Source organism: Miniopterus natalensis, chromosome 5 (genome assembly GCF_054644295.1).
Source record: "Miniopterus natalensis isolate mMinNat1 chromosome 5, mMinNat1.hap1, whole genome shotgun sequence".
Lineage (NCBI taxonomy): Eukaryota > Metazoa > Chordata > Mammalia > Chiroptera > Miniopteridae > Miniopterus > Miniopterus natalensis.
Window position 1 is genome coordinate 75,822,620 of NC_142085.1, and position 25,139 is coordinate 75,847,758.

At 41.4% G+C, this 25,139-nt stretch overlaps 1 protein-coding gene across 2 annotated transcripts in view; it reads left to right on the plus strand.

Moving 5' to 3' along the window:
* HECA (HECA ribonucleoprotein granule regulator) overlaps nt 1-24,920 on the plus strand; it is a 40,766-nt gene extending 15,846 nt beyond the window's left edge. Inside the window, exons 2-4 of one of the 2 annotated variants that reach the window (XM_087817654.1) lie at nt 12,286-13,326; nt 18,048-18,202; nt 20,894-24,920. In XM_087817654.1, the coding sequence (XP_087673780.1) occupies nt 12,286-13,326; nt 18,048-18,202; nt 20,894-21,058 (1,361 nt within the window). In that variant the 3' untranslated portion in view covers nt 21,059-24,920. The remainder of the gene's footprint in view (nt 1-12,285; nt 13,327-18,047; nt 18,203-20,893) is intronic. The other variant, XM_087817655.1, reaches the window with a different exon arrangement.
* Nucleotides 24,921-25,139: the final 219 nt, after the last annotated feature.

Sequence of the window (25,139 nt, forward strand, 5' to 3'; positions counted from 1 at the left end):
AAAATATTCATTAAGCAAGAAGTGATTTTTAAACACCAAGTGAATTTGAGGTGTGGTATGGGGCACCAGTGGGCTTCAGTTAGTCTTCTAACCAGTCTGTGTCCACTCCTTCTAATCTGCTTTGGATCAAAGCAGAAGCAGAGGTTTTGCATCTGGGCCTCGTGGTGATCCAGCAGAGAGGGAGGAGGAGGCCTAGTTGTGGAGTTCCTTGAACACATCCAAGGGACTTGGGACTTCAGTCTGGAGGTTTCTGAGGTTCCTAAATGTGTGCATGATGTAAACATAGTGTAATTTTCAGAAGGCTGATGTGAAGGTGGTGATCAGACAATTTTGTTTGTTTATCTCCTAAAAGAATTTGAAAAAACAAGAGTCCCGCTTGCACATTTAATGTTTTCACATCAGTTTTTTTTTTTAAAGGTTTACATAAATGCAGAGTGTACAGTTTTCAATTCATTGTAAACATTGGCATTTTAATGTATTTAAACAGAATACAAAGATCCTATTAACTCAATAACCGTTATCAGCCATTTAAAAAATAGTGAGAAATTTACATTTTTTCTTTATTTTTATTCAGTTCTTACCCAGAATTTGATCCTAAGATGGACTAGTGTCCTGCTTGAAAGTCTTTTATTGGTCATCCTATTACACTTTTCTATAAAAAATATACATAAACTTAAGTTTATATTAAGAAGCACTTCTGGACCTTGGGAACAAGGACCTTGAGAAGTCTGCTTCTCCATAAAGGCAATGAGAACACTGGCAAAAATGATCAAAATCGACTTTTTCAGAACTCTAGAAATTAACTGATAATCCTAGGAGTGTTCATTCAAGGGAAAAAATGAATTGTAAAGAACAGTGAATTTTTTGTATTTTAACTTGCTCTGTTTCCACTCCTTCTCCCTAACTCTGGTAGCATTAAGACAGACAGCATAGTAGTCATTAGAAGGGGAGGAACGGGTTAGGAGCTCCCCCAAAGCCAAAGAACTGTCACTGTTTGACCTTCCTGGAAGCTCCCTAGTAAAGCCTCATTAAGAGGGCTTGTCTTTGTTTGACCTGACTAGGAGATTATCCAGTGGTAAAAGCCCTATGCATGGGTGTTTGTTGAAAACAATCAGCAGTAATTGTTTAATATGGCAACTGACTGCAGCAGTGATACCACTTGGGGCAAACAAGAAGTGGGCCAAAAACTTGGAGAAATGATCTTGGGAATAAGATATCCATAGGGGCTTTGAAAAGCTCTGATATATTCCTGGTGCTTTGGAAGACCAGTGCACATGCCCAGGAAAGACCTGAGGAGGCCCTCATTCTCTTCTCTGGCTGACCTTGAGGCTCTGCAGAAGTAGGAAAGTAATGGCTGAAACAGAGTTGCAAACTGTTGAAGCATTGAAGGTGTGCCCCAACATACACGCACAGCCCCTTGGAGACTTTGGGGTGGAAGGCTTACTGGGGTGGAAGCCTGGATGATGGGAGAGTACATGATGCACCTAAGAGGAATTTGCGTTTACATTTTATAACAAAAACCTTGTACTAGTTTAGTAAGACACACTACAGGCCAAACCACCCACCGGAGCTCTTATCTAGAGTATGTGGACATCATCTATGAAATCTTTCGTAAAAATGGTTTCTTTCAGTTGAGCTTTTGGAAGGTATTGAACAGCAGTGAGTTATGGCTTGTATTCTGTGACAGATATCTGGTCTGCAGATGACCCATGTTGCCAGTTAATCATGCAGCCATATGTTTTACCTGTTGGACAGAGTAGGGAGGAGGTCAAGTCATTCATCTTTTCAGCTGAGTCCATTGGGAATCAGAGGTAAGGGGAAGGGCCCACTCCACCATGGCCTTTCTTCTCCAGGTACCATTTTGGGCCCACCAAGAGAGAGGAAGCAGGCCAACATTTTGGGCATGCTGTGCTATAACTTAGGTGGTAAATAGGGATCATATATAAAAATAATGATTTAGGGGTCTTGATTATGGCCACATTTTGAATATTTGTGCTGGCAAAGGGGAGGATGTTGACAAGGGTAATAAATCAAGTTCTGCAGTGTTTCAGAAGGAGCAAAGAAAATGCTTTAAAATTGGAATATAGTACTGATGGATGACATGAAGTCTTTTCTGGAGTCTTTAAAAATGGGACAGTTTAACAATGATCTGGACAGTTTCTCTGCCATTACATGTATGCACACACGTGCATGTACACATATACTTAATCTGGAGTTCTGTTCCCATTTTAAGAGATTGTGAGTTGGTTCTGAGAGCTCCTGGCCCTCTCTTTCCTTCAGGGTGAGTGCTGTGTAGTTCTCTGTGATCCAGCACTCTCAAGATTTGCTCTGTCTAGTCATTAGCTGACCACTAAGCTAACTGAGCAGACACGTCAGTGGTTGCCCATGGCTAAATAGTACAGACTTTATAGAATTAGTCCAGTAAAGTTACTACATAAACAACAGCACAATAGTTTTGCTATGAAGTAGAAGGAACTGATTTTCAGAGTTGCCACCTTATGTTATTTAAAGTGTCCAGTTTTCAACAAAAAGTGTAAGATACTCAAAGAAATAGGAACATAGTATGGCTTATGATCTTAGTCATCACTTGCATTCCTTGTGCTAAGCTCTGCACTCTTCACTGGGCACATAACAGGTATTCAGAAACATCATTTGAATTGACTCACATTGATTGTTGGTCATAATTAGCTGATTTTCAGACTCCTTGTATTTCCTTTCTTCTGTAGTAAGTGTTGACAAACCGTGGTGTTTTTTTGTTTTTTTTTAAATTGTCACCCAAGGCAAGCACTGACTGAGTTTAGAGAGAGAGGAAGGGAGATGGAAAGAGAAATACTGATGTGAGAGTGAAGCATCCATCGTTTGCCTCCCAACTGTGCAAAAACCCCCCAACCTGGGTATGCGCCTGACCAGGAATCAAACCTGCAACCTTCCATGTATGGGATGACGCTCCAATCAACTGAGCCATGCAGACCAGGGCTAAACCCTGGTGTTTTGTTTTGTTTCATTTTTGTTAATTGGCACCCAAGGATATTCTTTCCATTGTTTTTTAGTGAGAGTGGAAGGCCCCGGGGGGGGGGGGGGGGAGTCCAGGAACGGAAAAGAGGAAACTGGGAATGCTGTCATCACATCTGTACATAGAGTGTTATCAATATTTTCTGTTTCCAAATACTCATTTGTGTGTATTTTTCTATATTTTTCATCATTCTGTTTACTCCAGTGTCTGTTATTCTCACCATTAAGTTGTTATATTGACATTTCTTTTCAAAAAATTTTTTTTCTTAAATTTCATTTTTCAATTACAGTTTACATTCAATATTATTTTCCATTAGTTTCAGGTGTACAGCATAGTGGTTAGATAATCATAGTTTACAAGTGTTCTCCGCGATATTTCCAGTACCCATCTGGCACTATACATAGTTATTACAATATTATTAACTATATTCCCTGTGGTGTACTTTACATCCCTGTGACTGTTTCGTAACTACCAATTTGTACTTCTTAATCCCTTCACCTTTTTCACCCAGTCCCCCAACCCTCGTCCCCTCTGGCATCCATCAGTCTGTTCTCTGTATCTATGAGTCTATTTCTGTTTTATTTCTTCATTTATTTTGCTCTTTAGGTTCCACATATAAGTGAAATCATATGGTATTTGTCTTTCTCTGTCTGACTTATTCACTTAGCATAATACCCTCTGGGTCCATCCATGCTGTTGCAAATGGTAAGGTTTCATTTCTTTTTTATGGCTCTGAATAATATTCCATTGTCTTTATGTACCACAGCTTTTTAAGCCACTTGTCTATTGATGGGTAGTTGGGTTGCTTCTATATCTTGGCTATTAAAAGTAACTCTGCAGTGAACGTAGGGTTGCATATATTCTTTCGAATTAGTGTTTTGGGTTTCTTCGGATATATACCCAGAAGTGGAATTGCTGGGTCTTAAGGTAGTTTTCCATTTTTAATTTTTTTAAAAATTTTATTTTTGTTTAAAATACTACAGATGTCTCTTTTTCTCCCCAATCCATTTTTAATTTTTGAGGACCCTTTATACTGTTTTTCACTGTGGCTGTACCAATCTGCATTCCCACCAACAGAGCACGAGGGTTCCCTTTTCTCCACATCCTCGCCAACACTTGTTGTTTGTTGATTTATTGATGGTAGACATTCTGACAGGTGTGAGGTGATATCTCATTAGATTTCTAAGTTGTTACATTTCTTTCTTAAGTAGCCATCCTAAGAAGATAGAATCCGTTTGACTCTGTAGTTGTGAATAGTGATATGATCCAGCAGCAGGTTCAGACTATGTGGTCATATCTTTATCACTTGTCATTTCTCCGTTTGTTGCTTTTTCCTCTGCTTCTCCTCTTAGATCTAGTCTCTCAGGTAAATATGAGACTCTTCATATTTTTCAGAAATGAATTCCCAGGTTTGATAGGTGAGGGAGGGGGAGGGTAGAAGAGGAAGTAAAGAGGATGCTGTTGAGGGCTAAGTGGAGACAGCACTGGGCCTACATGAGGATAACACCCCGAGGAGTCTAGGCTATGGGTTAGAGCCAAGGAGAGGGGACCCCTTGGAAGAAGACAAGGTGGGGTAGACTTGGGAGGAATCTAAGCCTACTTCACTATGTCTTATTTTCACCAGTGAGGCTGGGAGCTGGTGGCGGGGGTAAGGGGGACCTGCATGGACCAGGTGGGGCCAGAAGGACAGCAGGGCACAGTTGGCTGGCAGAGCACTGAGTGACAGGAGCCAGCCTAAGATGTGTCTGGGAGAAGAGCTGAGAGAGAAAGTAGGTGAGGTGGGAGCAGGTGGAGGCCCAGGAATGAATAGCAGAGTGAAGCTGAAGGAGCTGAGCCAAGGGTGTAGGGGGTGAGAGCTGTGGGATGAGCGCCTTCAGGACCAAGAGCTGTTGTACTGGTGCCACAGGTGCTTCTCTGAGGAGCCAGCACGGGGCATGGCAGAGAGGGTCGCCCTTCAGGAAGGATGCTGTGTTTGTGGGGCTCCTAGCACCAGTGGATCAGCACTGGCCTCCCCTCTCACTTCTCACCCTTCTCTGGTAGACTGGAAAGTGAAGAGAGAGGGGAGAACCTTGGCCACCTGTCAAGTACAGATTGTAGTACAACTGATTTGAAAGTTACAGAAGAGTTTTGTTCTGATTGTTTGTACCGTCCTTCTTCCAAAAATAAAGTGGCTTTCAAAAATACATGTAATACTGTAAGATAAATAATAAATATGAGAATATTAGTAATAGGGACAGTACTGTAAGAAAAATAATGGATGTCCTGAGTCATTACAGGAGGTAGGTCACAAATTTGGCTTTCAGATTTCTAGCACAGAGAGGGAAGAGGCAAACAGAAGCAGTAATGTGCTCTGCAGTATCCATTGGAAAAACACAAAACAAAAAACAGTCACTTAGCCATTTATAAGACATTGTAAAGTACTGAGCAATGCCCATGACAATACCCTTTCATAAATAAAACAGATTTATTAAGTCTGCTCATGTCATTAAAAGCAGTCTGTCGAGGGAATGAAACAATGTGGTCCTAGTAACCAGCTCTGTGACACTTGGCTTAACTGAGGGATAGATATTTCTAGCACAGGGGTCACATAGCCACATACTTCTAGGGTCCTGGCACATATATGAATGTATATATCAATGGGGCTGGGGTGGAGGTCTGGATGATCGGAGAGTGCATGATGTACTTAAAAGGAATTTGGATTTACATTTCATAACAAACAAATCTTGTATAGGCCAAACCACTCCACCAGAACTCTGATCTAGAGGAGTATGTGGACATCATCTATGAAATCATTCTTAAAAATGGTTTCAGTTGAGCCTTTGGAAGATACTGAACAGCAGTGAGTTATGGCTTGTATTCTGTGACAGGTACGTGGTCTGCAGATGACCCATGTTGCCAGTTAATCATGCAGCCATATGTTTTACCTGTTGGACAGAGTAGGGAGGAGGTAAAGTTATTCATCTTTTCAGCTGAGTCCATTGGGAATCAGAGGTAAGGGGAGGGGCCCACTCCACCATGGCCTTTTGTCTCTAGGTACCATTTTGCTCCCACCAAGAGAGAGGAAGCAGGCCAACATTTTGGAGATGCTGTGCTATAACTTAGGTGGTAAATAGGGATCATATATAAAAATTTGATTTAGGAGTCTTGATTATGGCCACATTTTGAATATTTGTGCTGGCAAAGGGGAGGATGTTGACAAGGGTAATAAATCAAGTTCTGCAGTGTTTCAGAATACACAAAAAAATGCTTTAAAATTGGAATATAGTGCTAAAGGTAGAAAATAGTGCTGAAGGATGACATGAAGTCTTTTCTGGAGTCTTTAAAGATTGATGTATCTGGACTTCTGTTCCCATCTTAAGAGACTGTGAGTTGGTTCTGAGAGCTCCTGGACCTACCTTTCCTTCAGGGTGAGTGCATGCAGTACACGTAATGCTGGGGTGTGGTGTAGTTCTCCCTTATCCAGCACCCTCAAGGTCATGCTTAGCAAGAGAAATGTAGCTTGCTAATTTCATTCCTAGTACAGTGTGAACCCATTATATGCAGACTGAATTATGCAAATTTCAACTAATGACATAAATAATATTAATAGAATCTTCACATTACCTGCATAATTTCAGTGGATACATCTCCCCAAATTATGTATTAAACCATCTATATTTTCAAAGCTAGCAGGTCAACTGAATGATAAAAGTGCTTTGTTACCCAGTGGCATCAACTTTTCTTAGGAAAAAACCTACTAACCCTTGGCAATATATAATGTGAACTCTTGGGTTTTGTTTTTGTTTTTTAGAATTTCAAGGATTTTGGTGAAATTTGTGTTATTTTAAAATGAACCGTTATGATTTAGATTGTTGTTATGGCTTTTAAAATATGCAAATGTGCTAATACTGGTGCTGAAAAACATCCTGAAAATTAGTAACTTTGGAACAGAAATGTGATCAAACACAGTATGATATGCTATGCTGTCTATTTGTGAGGTGCAGCTGAGAACTATTAGAGCTAATGCTGATAATATAAGCTTTGGTAAAGCAACAAGACAGCAAAGTGACTGCAGATTTATGTGTTCTGAGGATGCCTTCCCCACACTCTATCCCCAGACTGTGGGATAATGTCTTGAATTATGTTAAGTTCTTCAGGAACACGTCCCATGAATCAAATGCAGCCATGCTTTATGAATTCCTGTTACCTAGGCTTGGAAAAGATCGCTTAGGTTGGAAAATATATATAACAACGTTTTTATTTGTCTGACATTGAGGAGAACATCTTTAAGGGGTTAGAAGAGAATTTTGCTTCTATTTCTTTAAAACTGGTCAGTAAATATTTATTGAATTAAATTGTGCATTTTTGTTGTGGGGAAGAAATATATTTCTTGCACCTATTTTTGTATGGAGATAGGATGGTTATTTCCTGGTTGTAGCTTTGCTCTAAATGCATTCAGTCATTTGGTTTTCACATCAGGTGGTAGGGCTTTTAATAACTGCTTATATTTAAATAGTGCTTATTATATGCCAGGCATTGTTTGAAGGGCCTTAACTCCTTTAATCCTCACAGCAGCCCTTTGAGGTAGGCACTGTTCTTTCAGCCATTTTACAGGTAAGACAACAGAAGTACAGGGAGGTTTACTTGCCAAAATCTGAGAACTAGTAAGTTGCAGAGCTGAGAGTCAGATGCAGGCTGGCTGGCACCAGAGGTGGTATCTCAGTCCCCACGCTCTGTGGCTTCACAGGAGGCTGGAGGTGAAGATCCTCTTATGGAACTTCATGCTCTGAGGGGAACTTGCTCAGCAAACAATAAGATGTATCCCATGTGAGAGGAATTGCTGTATGGAAAAGATCTGTGTAATAAAATCGTTGTTCAGAGCCCCTAATACTTGCATTTGGTTACTGGATACCAGAGGAGCATGGAGTGGATTGTAACTGAGGGAGTAAGGGTGAGGACCAGGCTCTCACCCAAAGAGAAGCTCGGGGCCGTGTTTAGGAGATCTGTTGAGAGCACATCTGGACCTGAGCAGTCGCTCTGTAGCCTCCATCCCCCAGCACTCGGTCACCTGCAGTACTGAATTGATAGGGCCCTACTTTCCTTCAACAAGACATTGAACACTCATGATTTTCACAGTAGTGGATTTCCAAGGATGGATAGGACCAAGCCCCTACCTCCCCTCACTTCCCCACCTGCTTCTGATGCTTGCAGCTATTTTAAGAAGGGTGAAAACATTTAATTTCACAGGTAAAAAGTTGAAGATGGCAGTGCGTGGTTTACAGGGCACCTGTTTCTGTGAATGAGTTTATCAGGGGGTTTGGGCTTGTTGGGCAGCCAGTGTGATTACTGTCAGATACTCCCCTTTTAATAGGTGGGGCCCAGAGACCTGAGTGTAGGGGGAGAGAGAGGATGTGAAGGATGGGGGTGTGACACTGCCCTAGTGACCTCAGTGTAGTCACCCTGTTGTCCAGACTTAAAACTATTTGGGATTGTTGCCCAGGGTGAGGTGAACCCTAATAATTTTCAGTTGGGCAGAGAGAAATAGAAGCTGAGTACTTAATATTTGATGATGAAGCTGTAAAAACAGGCACTGGAGGGCTTATATACATTTTTAAAAACAATGCTGACTCTGCATAAACATTTTCCATATTGCTTGTTGGTCAAACTATCACGGCTTAGACTAATGTCCCAAGGCATGTGTGTGACACAAGCCCCTGGGAATGTGGGATTCTCGTCTCCCCTCTCCCTCTCCTCCATTAAAGGTTTAGTTGTATCATTTCAACCTGTATTCCATTTATACCATTGTGGGACAGCTGGGAGTTTTGTAAAGTTAGAGACAGCTTTCAGGAAGCAATCAGATGTTTCTGTATTACTGCTAATTTCTTATGTGTCATTTTGAATGGCACCACTGCTGTTTCTTACAGTTATAAAATCTTTTCCTATATGTTTTGTTTAATTGTAAGGCTTAGAAAATTTAAAAAGCAGCATGGCCTTATTCATGCATTTACTTAAAAACACCTATTGTGTGTCTAAAACATTAGATAGAAAAAGTAGGAAATGTACTGGAGCAGTTTGCATTTATTTGGGGAGCCAGATACACAGTATAAAGTTATGGTAAAGACAGCACAGAAAAGTTTTTATGCAACTTTACAGTTTACAGTGTGCTTCTACATGTACCGGGGTAGGCAAAAGTAGGTTTACAGTTGTGAGTATGCGAAACATGATGTTTATTCTTGTATTATTATTTATTACTTACAGGTTTATTTGTATTACAACTATAAACCTACTTTTGCCCACCTTTGTATTTGAAGTGAGGGCAGGCCTGTTTATACTCACTTAACAGGTGAGCAAACTGCTCCACATCAAACTGCTCCACATCAAACTGCTCCACACCTTCTAGATGCCTTTCCAATGAGGACAGGTAGAGGGGAACCAGGCTGGGAGATAAGTTTGAAGCAGGCCTCTAAGGAAACCATGTCTTTGAGTGTAGAGGCCAGCCTACCCCTCAGAAGGCTGTGTGCGGAAGGCTGTGTGTGCTGTAGAAGCCTTGTCTGAAGTCCTCCACTGTCCCAAGGCCCACCCTGTGACTCACCTAATCTTGGGAGCCTTGCCTTCAGCCTGGAGGTGTGTAACAGGGGGAGGTGTCTGGTACACATAATATTTGGTATTAAACAAGCCCTTAGCTTTGTGTTTTTTTTGAGGACTAGCCACAAGGCCACATCAAAGTGGCTGAGATGTAAACAAATAGGGCTGGTAGGTTGGAGTGGGGGTTGTTCTTCCTGAGTCTTGTAGGGTAGGAAGCAGGTGAGAATGGCTGTGATGATCATAGACCAGGCTAAAGGGACAGGGACTTGGAGCTCTGGCTCTCTGTGATCCAGGCTTATACTTCTGTTCTTAGCAGGATTTGCCATCTTTCCAGCTCCTAAGACCTGGTACTCAGGAAGTGGTCAGTATTGGTTTAGTGGTACATTTGCAGCTCTTTTGGAAAGTTTTAAATAGGATTTTTTCCTTATTAGTCAACCTTTTTTTTAATGTGAAAATACTTTTTAAAGAAATATCAAGTCAATGTCAGCATTTAAACTTTTACATTTTGGATATTGTGAATGCAAAGTATAGTTAGGGCATTCTTTAATTTGATTTCATTAGTCTTGGGTTAGTATCACTTTGGTTACTGCCATTATATTTCAGAGTCATCTCTTCAAGGCTATTCCTCTGAAGGACTGAAGATTAAGGCAACTGAACTTTGTTTAACTGACTAATTAACATCTTAAATGACACTAAAGGTCATAGACCAGGTGACTGTAGTTAATTTACTCAGTTTACAAACCACTTTCCTCTTCTACTTTTTTTCTGTGCTTTCAGGTCTTTTCTCTTTGTCTAGGATTACAGATCTCTCTCTTCCTTCTGCTTTGCTTGTCATTTGTGGCTTTCATGTGCCAGTGTCATTTTAATGCAACTATATTCAGCATCGGATGTGTGCCAGGCCTGGGCCCAGTGGTACCAGGAACACAAAGATGAGTGAGAGGCGTTCTCTCCTGAGTCATCACCTGGTGGGGACCAGAATGGGGACTTGACTAAGGTTCAGACCAGACTTTGCTGGAGGGGGTCAGGATGCAGGGGAAGAGGGGAGTCCTGGTGAAATTGGTGTCTAGAGGTGGGCCTTGAAGGATGGAAGGCAGAGGAGGAGGTTTACTATGTGCCAGGCCCTGCTCTAAGTACCATCTGTGTATTGATTGGTATATTTCATCTTTATGACCACCATGTAAGGTACATTCAGTTATCTGCATTTTTTTTACACAGAAAACTGACACAAAGAGAAGTTAAGTAACTTGTCTAAGAGTTCACAGCTCATCAGTGTGCTGCTGGGATTCCAACTCAGGCAGTCTGGTTGAAGAGTCCATACTGTGAATTCTATACTAGGGGAGTGGGATTTGGACAAATGAAGATTAAGGATTGTGGATTCCCAGGAGGTAGATGGGGAGCCACAGTGATCACAGGGATGGAGGGAGACAAGTCATTTAGGGATATTTTGCTGAGGTCCTGGAATCCCACACTGAAGGGGATGATTGGTGGAATAGTATTTATAATTCATTGGGCAGTGGTGAGGTTGTAAAGGTTTTTGAGTAGCTTGTCCCTTCTCTTGCATCTTCAAGCCTGTCCCTTGCAGTCCATCAGCGTCTTCCCATCCTCAACACTGAGAGTCTGCTGCTGCTGCTGTCGTAGCCCAGGAACTTGCCATTTCTCCCCTTAATTACTGCAGTCCCCTTCCTCTGGCCTCCCTGCTTCCAGCCTCATGTTCCACACTGCCACCAGGGTGAGATTCCTAAAACAACTTTGACTAAGGTGCTTTCTGGCTTACAGCCTCATTTAGCTTCTCAACTACAAGAGATAAAGTAACTGGAGTATGGCATGTGGAGTATGGCATGTGGATCAAGCTCAGTGGTTCCCAACTGCAAGTAGAACTAGCTTCCAAACGGGCTTTTTGAAAAGGTTATGGATGCTGAAGTAACAGGAATCCAGTGGAATTCCAATCTCCACAAATCCTACTGACTTCTTCGAAATGAGTTCTACCTTGTGTCACCAAGTTTTCCCTCCTTTCTGGGAACCTGTATGTGGTTAAATAGGGTAGAATAATCTCGGTGTTCCCACTTTCCATCTTGATAGCTTTGTAGAATTGTGTTTTTTTCCCATGATCTGGCAGTGTAATTCTGTTAGAGCAACAATTAGTTTGACCACACATCCCTGCCATTGGGTGTCAGACCATTCTAGAAGAGTTTGGGGGTGAGGCCAGTCTGTTTTCTAGTTCCTCTGTGGTATCCTGGATAACCTAAACCCTGTGATAAGGAGCTACCACGTGAACTGGCTGGTAAAGTAGCTTTGTCATATTATTTCCTAGTTCATTGGAGTGATTAATTTTTAAAAGAACCTTGGGACTGCCTGACATTACACTCGTGTCTTAGGAAAACCTCATACTACCTGTTACCAGTACTGACACACAGCTAAATGGCACTGGGAAGGATTTGGGTTTTTTGAAGCTTATTGGTGTGTTTATCAGCAGATAACAAATGTCAGAAAATAAATTCCCTTACCACAACACCATACCAGGAGAAAATAGTAAATGTTTTCTAATCAGGCCTGGTGTTAGTCCACTGGTGGAAATCTTGACACCAGGAAAATTGTACCTTTGGCATGAATGGGCCACTGCGGGATAGTAACTTTGATCTTTGACTTGGTGTCAGCTGGAATCCCACGTCCTGCGAGCTGAATTTCTCTCCTTTTGCGTTTCTCCCCAGAAGCTCCGTGTGCCACGCCCCTGATCTGCAGCTTCGGGAGGCCGGTGGACCTGGAGAAGGACGACTACCAGAAGGTGGTGTGCAACAACGAGCACTGCCCCCACAGCACCTGGATGCACCTGCAGTGCTTCTACGAGTGGGAGAGCAGCATCCTGGTCCAGTTCAACTGCATCGGCCGGGCGCGCAGCTGGAATGAGAAGCAGTGCCGCCAGAACATGTGGACCAAGAAAGGCTATGACCTGGCCTTCCGCTTCTGCTCCTGCCGCTGTGGACAGGGCCACTTGAAGAAGGACACGGACTGGTACCAGGTGAAGCGGATGCAGGATGAGAAGAAGAAGAAGTCAGGGTCGGAGAAGAACACGGGGAGGCCCCCTGGGGAGGTGGTAGAGGAGGCAAAAAAGTGCAGGCCCCCGAACAAGCCCCAGAAGGGCCCAAACCATGACCTCCCCCGGCGGCATTCCATGGACCGGCAGAACTCCCAGGAGAAGGCCGTCGGCACTGGGGCCTACGGGGGCCGCTCCCCCTGTGGCTCCCCCGGCCAGTCCCCACCTACCGGCTACTCCATCCTGTCCCCTGCCCACTTCAGTGGCCCCCGATCCTCCAGATACCTTGGGGAATTCTTAAAGAATGCCATCCATCTTGAGCCTCACAAAAAGGCCATGGCTGGGGGCCACGTGTTCCGAAATGCCCACTTTGATTACAGTTCGGCTGGGTTATCAGTTCACAGGGGTGGCCACTTTGACACTCCTGTACAGTTCCTGCGGCGGCTGGACCTCTCCGAACTCCTCACTCACATCCCCAGACATAAGTTGAACACTTTCCACGTGCGGATGGAAGACGATGCCCAAATGGGCCAGGGCGAGGATCTGCGCAAGTTCATCCTTGCGGCCCTCAGTGCCAGCCACAGAAACGTTGTAAACTGTGCCCTGTGCCACCGGGTACTCCCGGTGTTTGAACAGTTCCCACTGGTGGACGGAACTCTGTTCCTAAGCCCATCGAGACATGATGAGATCGAGTATGATGTTCCTTGTCACCTTCAAGGTACAGGTGTTCATTCACCTTGCCTGCTTTCTGTTTGTTGAGAGCTGGAGAGCAAGCAAGATGGGACTTCTCTGTTCTGGCTCAGTTTTAACAGATGGTGCTTTTTTGTTCTAGTCAGGGGCTAGGTAATGTGAATATTTCACCTTTTCCCAGTGAGATGGGGGAGGTGGTGATGGTCTGTTTTACTCCCATGTCACTGTGCCAGTAATACAGTTGTGGGTAATTTTATGTTTTTGTTCTACTGTAATTTGAGGAGAGGGTTCCTAGTGTATAGTTTGTCATAATTGGGAGGACATTTAGAGAAGGAATTGCATAAAAGAGAGGGTCAAGGCATTTTTAGATTATTTGAATTAGTCTTGACGTTTATGAAAGAAGAGTCTTTTTTGATAGCAACAAAAGGAAAATAGAGGATTATTGGAAACTCAGATTTTACCTTGGTGGTGAGGGTGGGAGCTTTTTAATTCTGTGGATGACATACAAGGACATAGTGACATTTCACCCATAAGTTGAATGACAGAAGGTGAGCAGTCTGTCAATGCATGTAGCGCTATTGAATTTATGTAAAGATAGGATGCCCGTCATATATTTTCATAACTTTAAAAGTGTGCTAAAAAGCCTTGCAGTGAAAATGCTACATCCCCACCTAACTTTTTCCCACCAACCCCTGCTGTTTCAGTTCCCAGAGACAGATTTAAATCTTACATGATTCTTCAGGTTTTTACCATCATAATTTTAAAACTATTATATTCAGCCTCCAATTTTAGATAATACCTATTGACTTACTTTTAAGGTGGACGACTATGTTTCATGATCTTCCCCTTTCTCTCAGGATAATATATCACAATTCTTGGATAATCCTTAATGTTTTTGGCGGTTGTTTTTTTTACTTTTAGTATGGAAATAGTGTTGAGCCGAGAAGTAAAGGTACATATATTTCCTGTATAGAATACCTTTTGTTTTTATTAAAGTTAATCGCTTCATGTTTCATTTGCTTAACCTTTGTTGAATCTTTGGCTGGTTGCTCTCACTCTGCAGCAGCAATACAAACCACCTTTCAAAAACATGTCCACATACCTATGACATTTTATGTTTTTTTTCTAGAAATTTTCTTCATGGAACCTTTCATCTTCCTGCTCCTGGTGCACTCAGTACCTGCTATACTGAATAGTTGCCCTCCTAGGAATTTCTTCAGTTCTTTCCTACTTTTTACCTTCTGTTTTCTAGACTCCACATTTTGTTTTTCCTTTGTTTATTCCCTCAATTAGTTAAACATCCCCTATGAGCTTTCTGAGAAAGGGACTATGTAAATAGATTTTTTAAGACTTTGAAAGTGTAATAATATCTTGAGTCTATCTTCACACTCAATTGCTGTTTGGCTGGCCCTTGTTTTAAGGCAAAACCACTCCAAAACTTAGTGGCTTAAAATAGTGATTTATAACTTCTCACAAACCTGTGTATTGTTTGGATAGGATGACCTCTCCCACACGTCTAGCAGTTGGCAGGCTAGTTGGCCTCGGGAGCCTCAGCTACAATTGCTCATCCCTGTTCTATATACCCTCTCATCTCCCAATAGTCTAGCCTGGGCTTTTCACGTCACTTTCCCAGGACACCATTCAGGAGAGCAAGAGCTTCTCCCTCTGGAAACTTAAGCTTGGACCTGAGTAACATCATTTCTGTCATATTTTATTCCTCAAAACAAGTTGTAAGACAGCCCAGATTCAGGGGATGATGAAATAGACTCTCCTTCTTGATGGAAAGTTGCATAGGACCTGTGGTTGCTCATCCACCTCACTCGTTCCCTTCCGCACTTCTTCCCGCTCCCCCGTGCATGCTGTCCAGTTTGAGAGGCAAACTGTTTACCATTCCTCCACCCAATTTCTGACCTCATATTCTGGCTCAGGTTTGAGGTACCTCATAGTTTCATGGAAGATGGAGTTTGTGTTTATTTCTTGTTCTTTATGCTGTTTGGGAATAATTTTTGAGGGTAGTGAGTTGAGACACCTTTAGTTTACCATTTTTAGACTGGGAATAATATTTATGAAGATGAATGAGGATACAAGGGTAGAGGGTACATGAGAGTAGTGTTCTTTTTCCATTCGTGATGGACAAGTTCTTTTCACTTAATCCATTCATCAGCCAATCAAACTTATGAATTTCGTGTGCTGGGTACTCTCAGTCTTTGCCTTTCATCAGCTTATAATCTTAGGATGTATGATGCTTTTATAAAAAATGTAACTCACTTCCAGGCCTACAGCCCTAGTACCACCCGGCAAGCGAGTAACATCTGGATATTATGCACGTTAGGTGTCCTGTAATTTCTAAGGAGGAAGGGGCCGCTTTGGCCTGAGTAGTCAGAGGCAATGTGAAGGCATATATCAAAGACAGGCTGGTTTTAGGGAGAGCTTCTAGTCACAGCAGGCGTTTGTTGCTAAGGAGAGGGAGCCATGTGCAAAGGAATAGTGGTTAAAAACAATCGGGACCATGAGAGAAGCGTACGGTGAGCAGAGGTCCTAGAGTGGAGAATGAGTGGGGTGGGTGGAGAACAGGTTGTAGGTGCACTCTCAAGCCATCATAAAGACGTCCGCCGCGTTCTTTATGGGGCCTCGGTATGTGCCAGGGTTTTTATGTCCCATCTCGGAGAAGTCCATGCAGTCTTTTTTATAGCAAGCTAATGTAGACCATTTTTTTCCATCACAGAGTCCCAGCCCTGTACTCCTTACAGCATTTCCAACTCCAGCAGAAAGGCCACGTTCCAGGCCACAGATTCCCGGCTGCAGCTGATTATATGCTGCTGAAATAACGTGTTATTTCCAGTGCTGGCTCATGTGGACTGTCAGTCCTTTGCCATTCCCTTTACCCCTCACTCCCTCCCCAGCCTCCAGCTCTCTGACTCTTCCTCCAATAAGATGTTTTTGTTTGACTTTAATAATGTATTAAGATTGATCTAATGAAGTTTTCATTGTACGTCTTTTCCACTTAGAACCACAGATAACTGTTCTCTCAGGAATCTCTGCTTTTTTATTGTTCTCACAACCCTAGAGTTCAGAAATTTGAATTTCTCTGTATTTAGTACAATGTATAATAGTAACTGAAACAGATCTAGAGACTCAGTCCACACCAGGAGTTCCCATGAGTTTGTCTAGAGGTTAAGAGTCAGGCAGATATGAATTGAAGTCTGGACTTTGCTATTCATTATCTTTATGAACCTGGGCAAGCTACTCAAGCTCTCCTATCTGAAGTGGGAATAACAATAATATGTGCTTTGTCATGTTGCTGTGCAGGTTAAGTAAAATGCTTCAGGTAGCCTCGTAGCACAGTGCCAGACAGACCCTTGGCAAACTGTCAAAGTTCCCAGTCAACCTCATCGTTACGGTCATTGCTACCAACGCCTGACCTCTGTCTGTCCCTGCCCTGACCCTTCCTGGTGGCTGCCTGGGTGTCTGAATAGTTGAGAATTTCAGTGAGTTAGTCCAGGAGGGAGACTGGAAATGAAGTGTTTTTTTAGTGTCTTCTGGATGCTTGAATTGACATCCCGAAATGTCTCTGGGCCACTCTGAGTGGGGATGGTGTGTGACCTTTTGTTTTCAGCATCCTAGAGCAGAGGCGGACAGTATTTCAAGAAGCTCTTGTCACCCTTCGCATTTTTGACATAGAGACCTCCAATGTTATATTGTCTTTGGCTATTAACGGGCCCCATCCATTCATCGAACATGCAGTTATGGAGTGCTTTCCACATTTCAGACTGTGTTAGACTCTGAGCCTACAAGGATGAGTAAGACCTAGTCCTCAAAGAGGAGAGAAAATGCTATAAAAGGTGTCCCTGAAGTACTGTTTACTCTTCTCCAGTGTAAGGAGCTTGCTGGTTTTTAGCACCAAAAAGTGAAGAGCCATGGCCTGGCTGATGGCAGCGAGCAGCTTATGTTGAATAAGAAGCCACTTAGGATTATGTGTTGTCCTAATAGTAGTTTTCGGCACAGTGGACTTCCTGATCCCTATACAGAGAGCAGCATTGCTGCTGCTGCACATCACCCAGGCGGGTCCTGAACATTCTGACTCTTTCCCAATGATTGAACTCTAACCCTTCCATATAACCTGGGTGGCAGGTGTTAATAAATAGTGGAGGAATGGGGGTGTGACTTTTAAATAAGACATTGAACTCCTTTTAAAATACTACTTACATGTAAGATATAATTCTGGTTCCTAAATTAGATGTCGTGGTGGCTGAGCAATTTTGGAGACAAGGACAGTTAACATAGTAATTTTGGCTGTGGTATAATTTTGGGCTACCAATACCAGGACAGACTTTCGACTTTATCATGGGACTTGTTAATGGATGAGAGAGCCCATGAGTACAGACCAGTGTTGCTAGTTCAGCCTGTATGCCACACATAGGCTTCTGAGCAGAAAGTCTAGCATGGTCACAGGCTGGTTCTGAGTGCTCAAGGCTTGGTCATTTGAGTCTGGATGTCTGTATTGGAAACCTGGCAGCACTTTTTGGAAAAGTGGATGGAAGCAATATTTAATAAGGTTGAACTTAAAGAACATGTTCATTGACAATAGTTATAACTTGGGGATGTGTGGATATCTATTATGATTTTTATATTTATCCAAATGATAAAATATTTGCTTATAATTGATAGGTGAGCCAATTTTTAATCACCTTTGGAGACAAAGGGTGATTTCCTTCTTGGCCACCCTCAGCATTGTGTCTCTGTGTACAGGGAGACTCATGCATCTGTATGCTGTGTGTGTGGACTGCCTGGAAGGGGTTCACAAGATCATCTGCATCAAGTGTAAGTCGCGGTGGGACGGCAGCTGGCACCAGCTGGGCACCATGTACACCTACGACATCCTGGCTGCCTCTCCCTGCTGTCAGGTTGGTATTGACCCCCACAGAACGAGCAATGGGTGACATCAGGCTTCTGTCCCCAAGTGAACATAGAGGAGTTAGAGTCAACATTGCAGTTATGGTGGGGAGGTGGAGGGCCTGGGGAAGGCGCATTATTAGTGAGCGTCCGTGACATGCCTCCAGAGTCCAGCAGTGGTGGATGTACTGTAGTGTGGTGCAGCTGTTACTGGACTACTATGTAGTCATGAAAAGGGATGTTGTAGAATAATGATTAACTATGTGGGAAGTTATTTTCAATAAAAAAGTGATTATAAATGGAATATAAATGGATTATAAATGCTTCCCGTTATAAACAATGAACATGAAAAGGGATCTGCTCTCCAGTTATCAGGTTGTTTCAGGATGTGGGATGCGGAGCAGTTCTTTAGTTTTCTTTTTGCTTTCTTATATTTTCTTATGTTTTATATGGTTAACATATACTAAGTTTCTAATAAGCAAAAGTTATTATTTAAGAGGAAGAAGAAAGCTGCTCTTTCTTTAATAGACAAGATTTCCTTTTGGTTTCCTTCCTGTGGGACAGTACAGTTACTCAGGACCTGCCTGCCTTGTAAGGTATTTGAAGTTAACATGAAAGAGGCAGTTAGCACTGCAAAGAGAGCATCTGACATTAGCTGTCACCAGCAAAAGAGAAAGATAGTAACATGCGAAACATTAAATACGTTCATAGAAACACAGGAGGCGACAAAATCCTTGGAAGTATCTGCGTTTACTTCCAAGTGATTGGAAAAAGCAAGCCCTTGTTACAAAATTCCTTGATCTTCGTGGGTAGGAGAGAGATTTTCTTTCGCTCTTCAGTGGCCAAGTCTGGCTTTTAATAAAAGTGATAAACACTTGATTAGTGTGCTACATAGTTTTGCCTCGCTAGCAGTATGCCTTGATTTTTGTAAAGAGAATATCCTTATTATCCACAGTTGATTCAGAGGATACCCTGTGTCGGTTGCATTAAAGTGTTGGCAGAGTTGGTATTTCAGCTGTACTTTGTCTATACTAGTGATATTAAAGGTGAAATAGGGCCATGAGAGACCTAAATGGCCATCCATAGCCTGTCATTTGATTCCAGGATTGAGTGTTTTTACGCTGTTCTGATACATGGGCCAAATTTCCATTTTAAACCTTGGCCTTGGAAATGAGATACCACAGCCCTTTTGCTATTCACTGTAGCATTTTATAATACTGTGCCTCATGCCAGCTCATGAAGTGAGAGAAACACAAGAAAGTGGCTCCTCTCTTCACACACACACCAGAGAGGATTCTCTTTTAGAGAAACAAGGAAGTAAAAGAATATTTGGCCTGTAACTCATAGAATGTTAGCTTTTGGAAGCACCTGGGAGATCAAGTCCAGTCTCCTTGTTTTCCACACACAGTGGAGGCCTAGAAAATTAGAATGTTTTACACAAATGTGTCACAGTCATGACTAAAACCTGTACCTCCCAGGCTGGTGTTCTTCCTACGACACCACTGAAGGGCAATGGGATTACTACTTTTGAGAGAAAAGCCATCCTGTTGGATTTATATCATTCTTCCTTGTTTTAAGCCCAGACCTTTATTTTCTGCCCCCTCTCTACTGAAATGGAAAACATGTTTAATTGTTGTTTGGCTTTTAAAAAATCAATTAACTGTATTCACTGTGAAGTTAGACATGTTAGACGTGACTAAGCAATCGAGGGAAGTCTTCCAATAAAACCTGGAGCCAAAACTAAGCAATGATTAGTTATTAGAGAGGAATAACAAGCTAAAGAGAGATGTTTGCTCAGAATCTCACTTTTAATGTTGCTCAGAGAGATTAGTCAGTTAAAAGGGAGATTATCTCAGGTTACAGAAGGTAGTCCATGTAATGGCTAGGAGCGTGGGCTCTGGAGTAAGCTACTTGGGTTCAAATCTCAGCCTTTCTCCTTTCTGACTGTATGCTCTTGGGCACATCACTCTATCCCTGTCTGCCTCAGTTTCATCATTTAAAAATTTACATAATCCCACCTCACCAGGAATGTTTTGGGGACACAATGAGGTTATACGTTTCTATTGCATTTTTAGAATGAATCTAAATTGAGAGTCTTATATTTATCATTTCTGGTTACTTACTTAAGGCCTATTGGTGAAAACCTTCAGTATTTGCCGTTAGAGAGGGGCCCAGGCATGAACCAGCAACACTGTGCTAGTGGGTTTCAGAGCCTCAGGATAAACACAGCACTGCTTTCTGATTGTTAATTTTACTTGAGCATTTTAGGGAAATTTTATTTTTACACAAAGGAAATACAAATATAGCGAGGAGTAGAATGAAAAGTGTATGAATTTTTAAAATAAACTTAGAATCTTCAAAGAAGTTTATACAGGTTTGGTGTGGGAAGTCCGCTTCAGCTACTCTTTGAAATCTAGGGGGAAGGCATGTCCTGTTGTTAGAGCCAGTACAAGTGTCCATTTTCTTGTAGCAGTTCTACGTATTGGGAGAGAAATTAGGAATTAATCTTTCAGACTAATGATGAATACTTGAATATACATCTTATGCTTTGCCTACCCTGTTTTTGGTAATCAAAAGGATACTTGACTAAACTCCAGATCAGTTTCCCAGCTGTACCAGTCTCGCATTTGCGTTCAGATGACTTGAACAGTGTTGGGAGGCAGGAGGGTGTGGTGGCTCATGGTGCCTGTGTTTCCCCTCAGGCCCGGCTGAACTGCAAGCACTGCGGGAAGCCCGTGATCGACGTGCGGATCGGGATGCAGTACTTCTCCGAGTACAGCAACGTCCAGCAATGTCCACACTGTGGGAACCTGGACTACCATTTTGTGAAGCCATTTTCCTCCTTTAAAGTTCTGGAAGCTTATTGATGAAAGCTTTGCTTTGGTAATAGCTCTTTTATTGATACTATTACTTTATTACATATCTTTTCTAGGGAAACATTCTGCAACGTTAATTTCTTTTCTAATTTAAAGGAGTTCCTTTGTTATGTGGCCACTAAAATGGGGGCTGCCCTTGCCCTCTCCCTCTCCTGCCTAACTCCCAAATGTGAGTCTGTGGTCATGACCAGAGCCCAGGGGGCAGACTTGTGAGTTGGGGTGTTGGTTCACTATCACAAAGAGTCTCTCATGCTCTTTTAAAGTGGTGGGGAGGATGGGCTGAATTTAGGAAAGGGGTTACAGGGTTCTAAACTAAGAGCATGGTAGGAGTTGGGAGCACACTTTTACTTTAACCGTTTAAAGACCCACGTTTAGATCTTCTCTGGGCCTCGGGAAAACATGTGACAAGTGAATGTGCGTCTGTACCTGGAGAGCTGATGGTGTGTTAGTCCATCTTGGTTTAGCTTCTGCAGCACACGTGGACATGCAGTTTACATTCACAGATTATTTGAAAGTGAACACGAGGGCTGTTTCCATCACTCTTGTAATAGTCAGTCTTCATACTGAAAATAACATCCAGATTATGAGACATATGAAAGCTATTGGTATTGCAAATATTTTTAGGTAAGCTGACCTATGACAGAATATACTAAGTGAATTTGGAAATGATGCACACTCATTCAAGAGGGCAAAAAGGCAGAAAACTGTGATCTGAATTTGGTCACATTAGCTCCTAAGGAGAATCCATGAATGACATGATTTGGGTGGCACCAGTTTATATAGGTTGCATTGTCAAAGTGCCATTTCATGTCAGGTCCTTCTCACAGGTAAATCTCACAGCCACAGCACAGACCTGCCTGGCCAGTTGGAGAATCAGTCATGGCCACACTTATCTTCCCCCAAATTGCTGACAGTGGCATTTTACCCATTTAGTGCTGAGTTTCCAAAATCAAAGATTTTACCCTAGGAAGGAAAGGAAAAAAAAAACCCTACTTGTTGAGGGTATGAGGAAAAGAATAATTTTAATTCTTCTGTTTTAAGTATATTTCATTTTGGAAAAAATCACTGATTGTAAGGTATGACAATGCGTTTGAAAAGAGATCATTCTGAAGATCTCCACGATACCTTATTGGTGAAAAAAGATAATAACGTATATTCTTATTTGCCAGAGCAGTGGGCTTTCCAAAATACAGCTTTCTGCTCATTAGATCGTGGCAATTTAAATAGACGTACACCCTATGTCCTCATAGAATTGAACTGGAATATCATTTCTCAAAAATGAATTTGATAATTTCAAATGTGATATATGTAGATGCTAAGTGAATGCTTAAAATATAATTATTTTACAGGTAACCAAATTTGGGGTTATGTGAGTATTTATATCACTCACTTGGTTTATACCCTTTTTTCCTCCTCAGAAAAACAGTTGTTTTTCCTCTCAGAAGTGTTCAGGATTATTGCAAGTGAGCTTCAGTCCCACATGAAATATTTGATGTTTTATTTGAAACAACACCACCTTAAAAAGAATCCATATGTTAATTTTCACCTTTCAGTTTGGGTGATTGTAATTTGGTTTCCCACATCTGGTTGTGGTGTTTCATCAAACACCAAAATACCAACACTTTTCATGATCAGAAAAGTATTTCATGGTGGGGGAAATGCCCAGTGTTACTGAGAAGCAGGAAGTCGTTATTGGTCCAATAGTATTTGATGCAACTGAGAGAGGTCTATAGGACATAACACTTGCAAATTCGTCTTTAATATGCAGAGTGGTAGTTGTGAGTTACCTGTTTTCCTGTTGGTCCTCTCATGTACCCAAGTACAGAAGTTTTTCTCGTCTTTGGAGCACCATTTGGATTTTCCTTCTGAATTTAAAATGAATAGTAAAATATTTGTAATGCTGTTCTTTAACCCACCTAAATTTTTGTAGAGAAACCTGCTTTTGTATTGTTGTTCTCAAGCTTAATGTTTACATATAGGTCGCATTCAGCAAGCTCCTCGGTCTAAAACTTTGTGAGCGTAGTGTCTGATGCATTCAGTATTTTCTTTTTATATTGGTTTCTGCTCCCTAAAAAAAAGTATGGTGCACTCACTATAATTAGGTAAAGTTTGCTTTTGGCCTTTATTTGATGAAAAAGTTAGAATTCTATGGATGCTGTATCGCAAAAGGAGAGGCATAGGTATCATATCTGAGGATATCTTTGGCCTTCAAGGCATTGCATTCTTGTCTAAAATGAAAAATTTGGTTGATTTGAGAATAAAATATAATTGATTATACAATAATGTAAAGAATAAAGCTTGTTTTGGAAATCTGCTGACCTTAATATTTTCCCCATGCTTTCTCAAAGTACTTTGCTGTGAGTACCTTGCTGGAAATTGGAATATGTAAAAAAAAGATGATTATTTTTGTTGTGGTTTGGATATTAAAAGATATTAGTCACCCAAGAGATCCATTTTCTGTTTTTCTGATGAATAGTGCTCAATAGTATGAATCACTCATAAGTGACATAATTTCAAAGCAATTTGTCATCTACTCTTAACTTTTTATCATTTATTTTTAAGAGTTACATACCTTCAACAAATAAAATGATCTACTTTAGTGAGAAGACTATTTCTGATGGTCTCATCATTTTCTCTTCAGGCCAACTCAGTTCTCCACTTTCTTCTGGTTGTCTCTGAAGCAGTTAATATACTGGGTTTATACCTGAAAAGATAGACTACTGGCCGTGAAATTGGGGAGTGGGGTCAGTTATCCCAGTCTGATTAAGGAAGAGCTTTCCCCAGTCTTTATTTTGTAGTTTTTGTAAAAGAAGTTCATTTTCAGAGTAAAAAGTATTTTCATATCTGCTTGAGGGAAATTAATTCATCAGAAAACAACATTATTAGGTGTTTAAACCCTAAACCTAGCAGATACACTGATACATAACTTATTAGACCACCAAAACTAATCTACTGAAATCTCTCATTTTGTCCCGTAAGACCGATGCTTAACAATACAGTCTGATCTCCAGTGCCAGGGTCAGTAACTCTAGTTTGCTTTTCTCTTTAGTCTCATGGTAGCAGCTGTTGAGTAATTTCAGTTGGAGATTCGGGAGGCAGTGAAGAGAAAGGGCTCTTGTTCAGTGTTTTGGCTCCTATAACCGGATGCTGCCTAACTCAGCTCATCTCCATGTTCTGTTGACTTTGTTACCATTCCAGGTAATTGAAAGAAAATATATGGATGGGCATCTTTAAAACCAGCTCAAAAATATATTCCTGTCTTTAAAGATTTCTCGTCAAGATGGCTTGGATTGCACTTTGGTGGAGGGAAGACAGTGTAAATAGTTCAAGAATGTTGATAAAACTGAAACACTTGGTTATGGAATTGTGTGTGATGTTAGAAGGTTTCTGTCTGTGAAATGTATGTTAATAAAAATAATAAAATTTCAGAAACTGACATTGTACTCTCTCTTCAGTGTGTCTCTTTATTTTTTTGAGCTTGGAATTGTTAACAGAAAAGATAGTGGGGAAGACTTTCTGCGGTTTTGTTCACCATCCAGGTAACCATTTCAAAGTCTCTACTGCAGCTAATAAAAACTGAACTTTCTGTGCTGTTTGAAAGTGGTTTGTCACATGTAAACCCCCTTAGCAACAAAATAAGTATTCTGTATAACGGTTAATTCCCTATGAATAATCTAAAATTATTGTTCTGGTTATAGGGAATTCTATCCAACAGGTAGATAATCCTATTCTACACATGTTTTTTTTGGTACCTAGGACTGTAACATTTTTCATAATGAAAAGATTTGGTCATATCCTTCTTTATTATAAGAAAATGGACACTGAGTTGTAATTAAACTTCTTGCTGACTTCATGCTGTTTGATCAAGTGTAGTTTATCTTTCAAATCTCCTTGTCTCCTCACTTCTTTTTTTTGAGCCCTAATCAGTTACTGAAACATTAAATAACATTCAGCAAGTATAATTTAAAGCCTAGATATATGCTCAGAAAGTGTGTGTGTGTGTTTTCCTTTTCAACCACCCCTTTCTCCACCCCTTTGGCATCCGTCAGCGTTTCATCTGTATCTGCAGGTC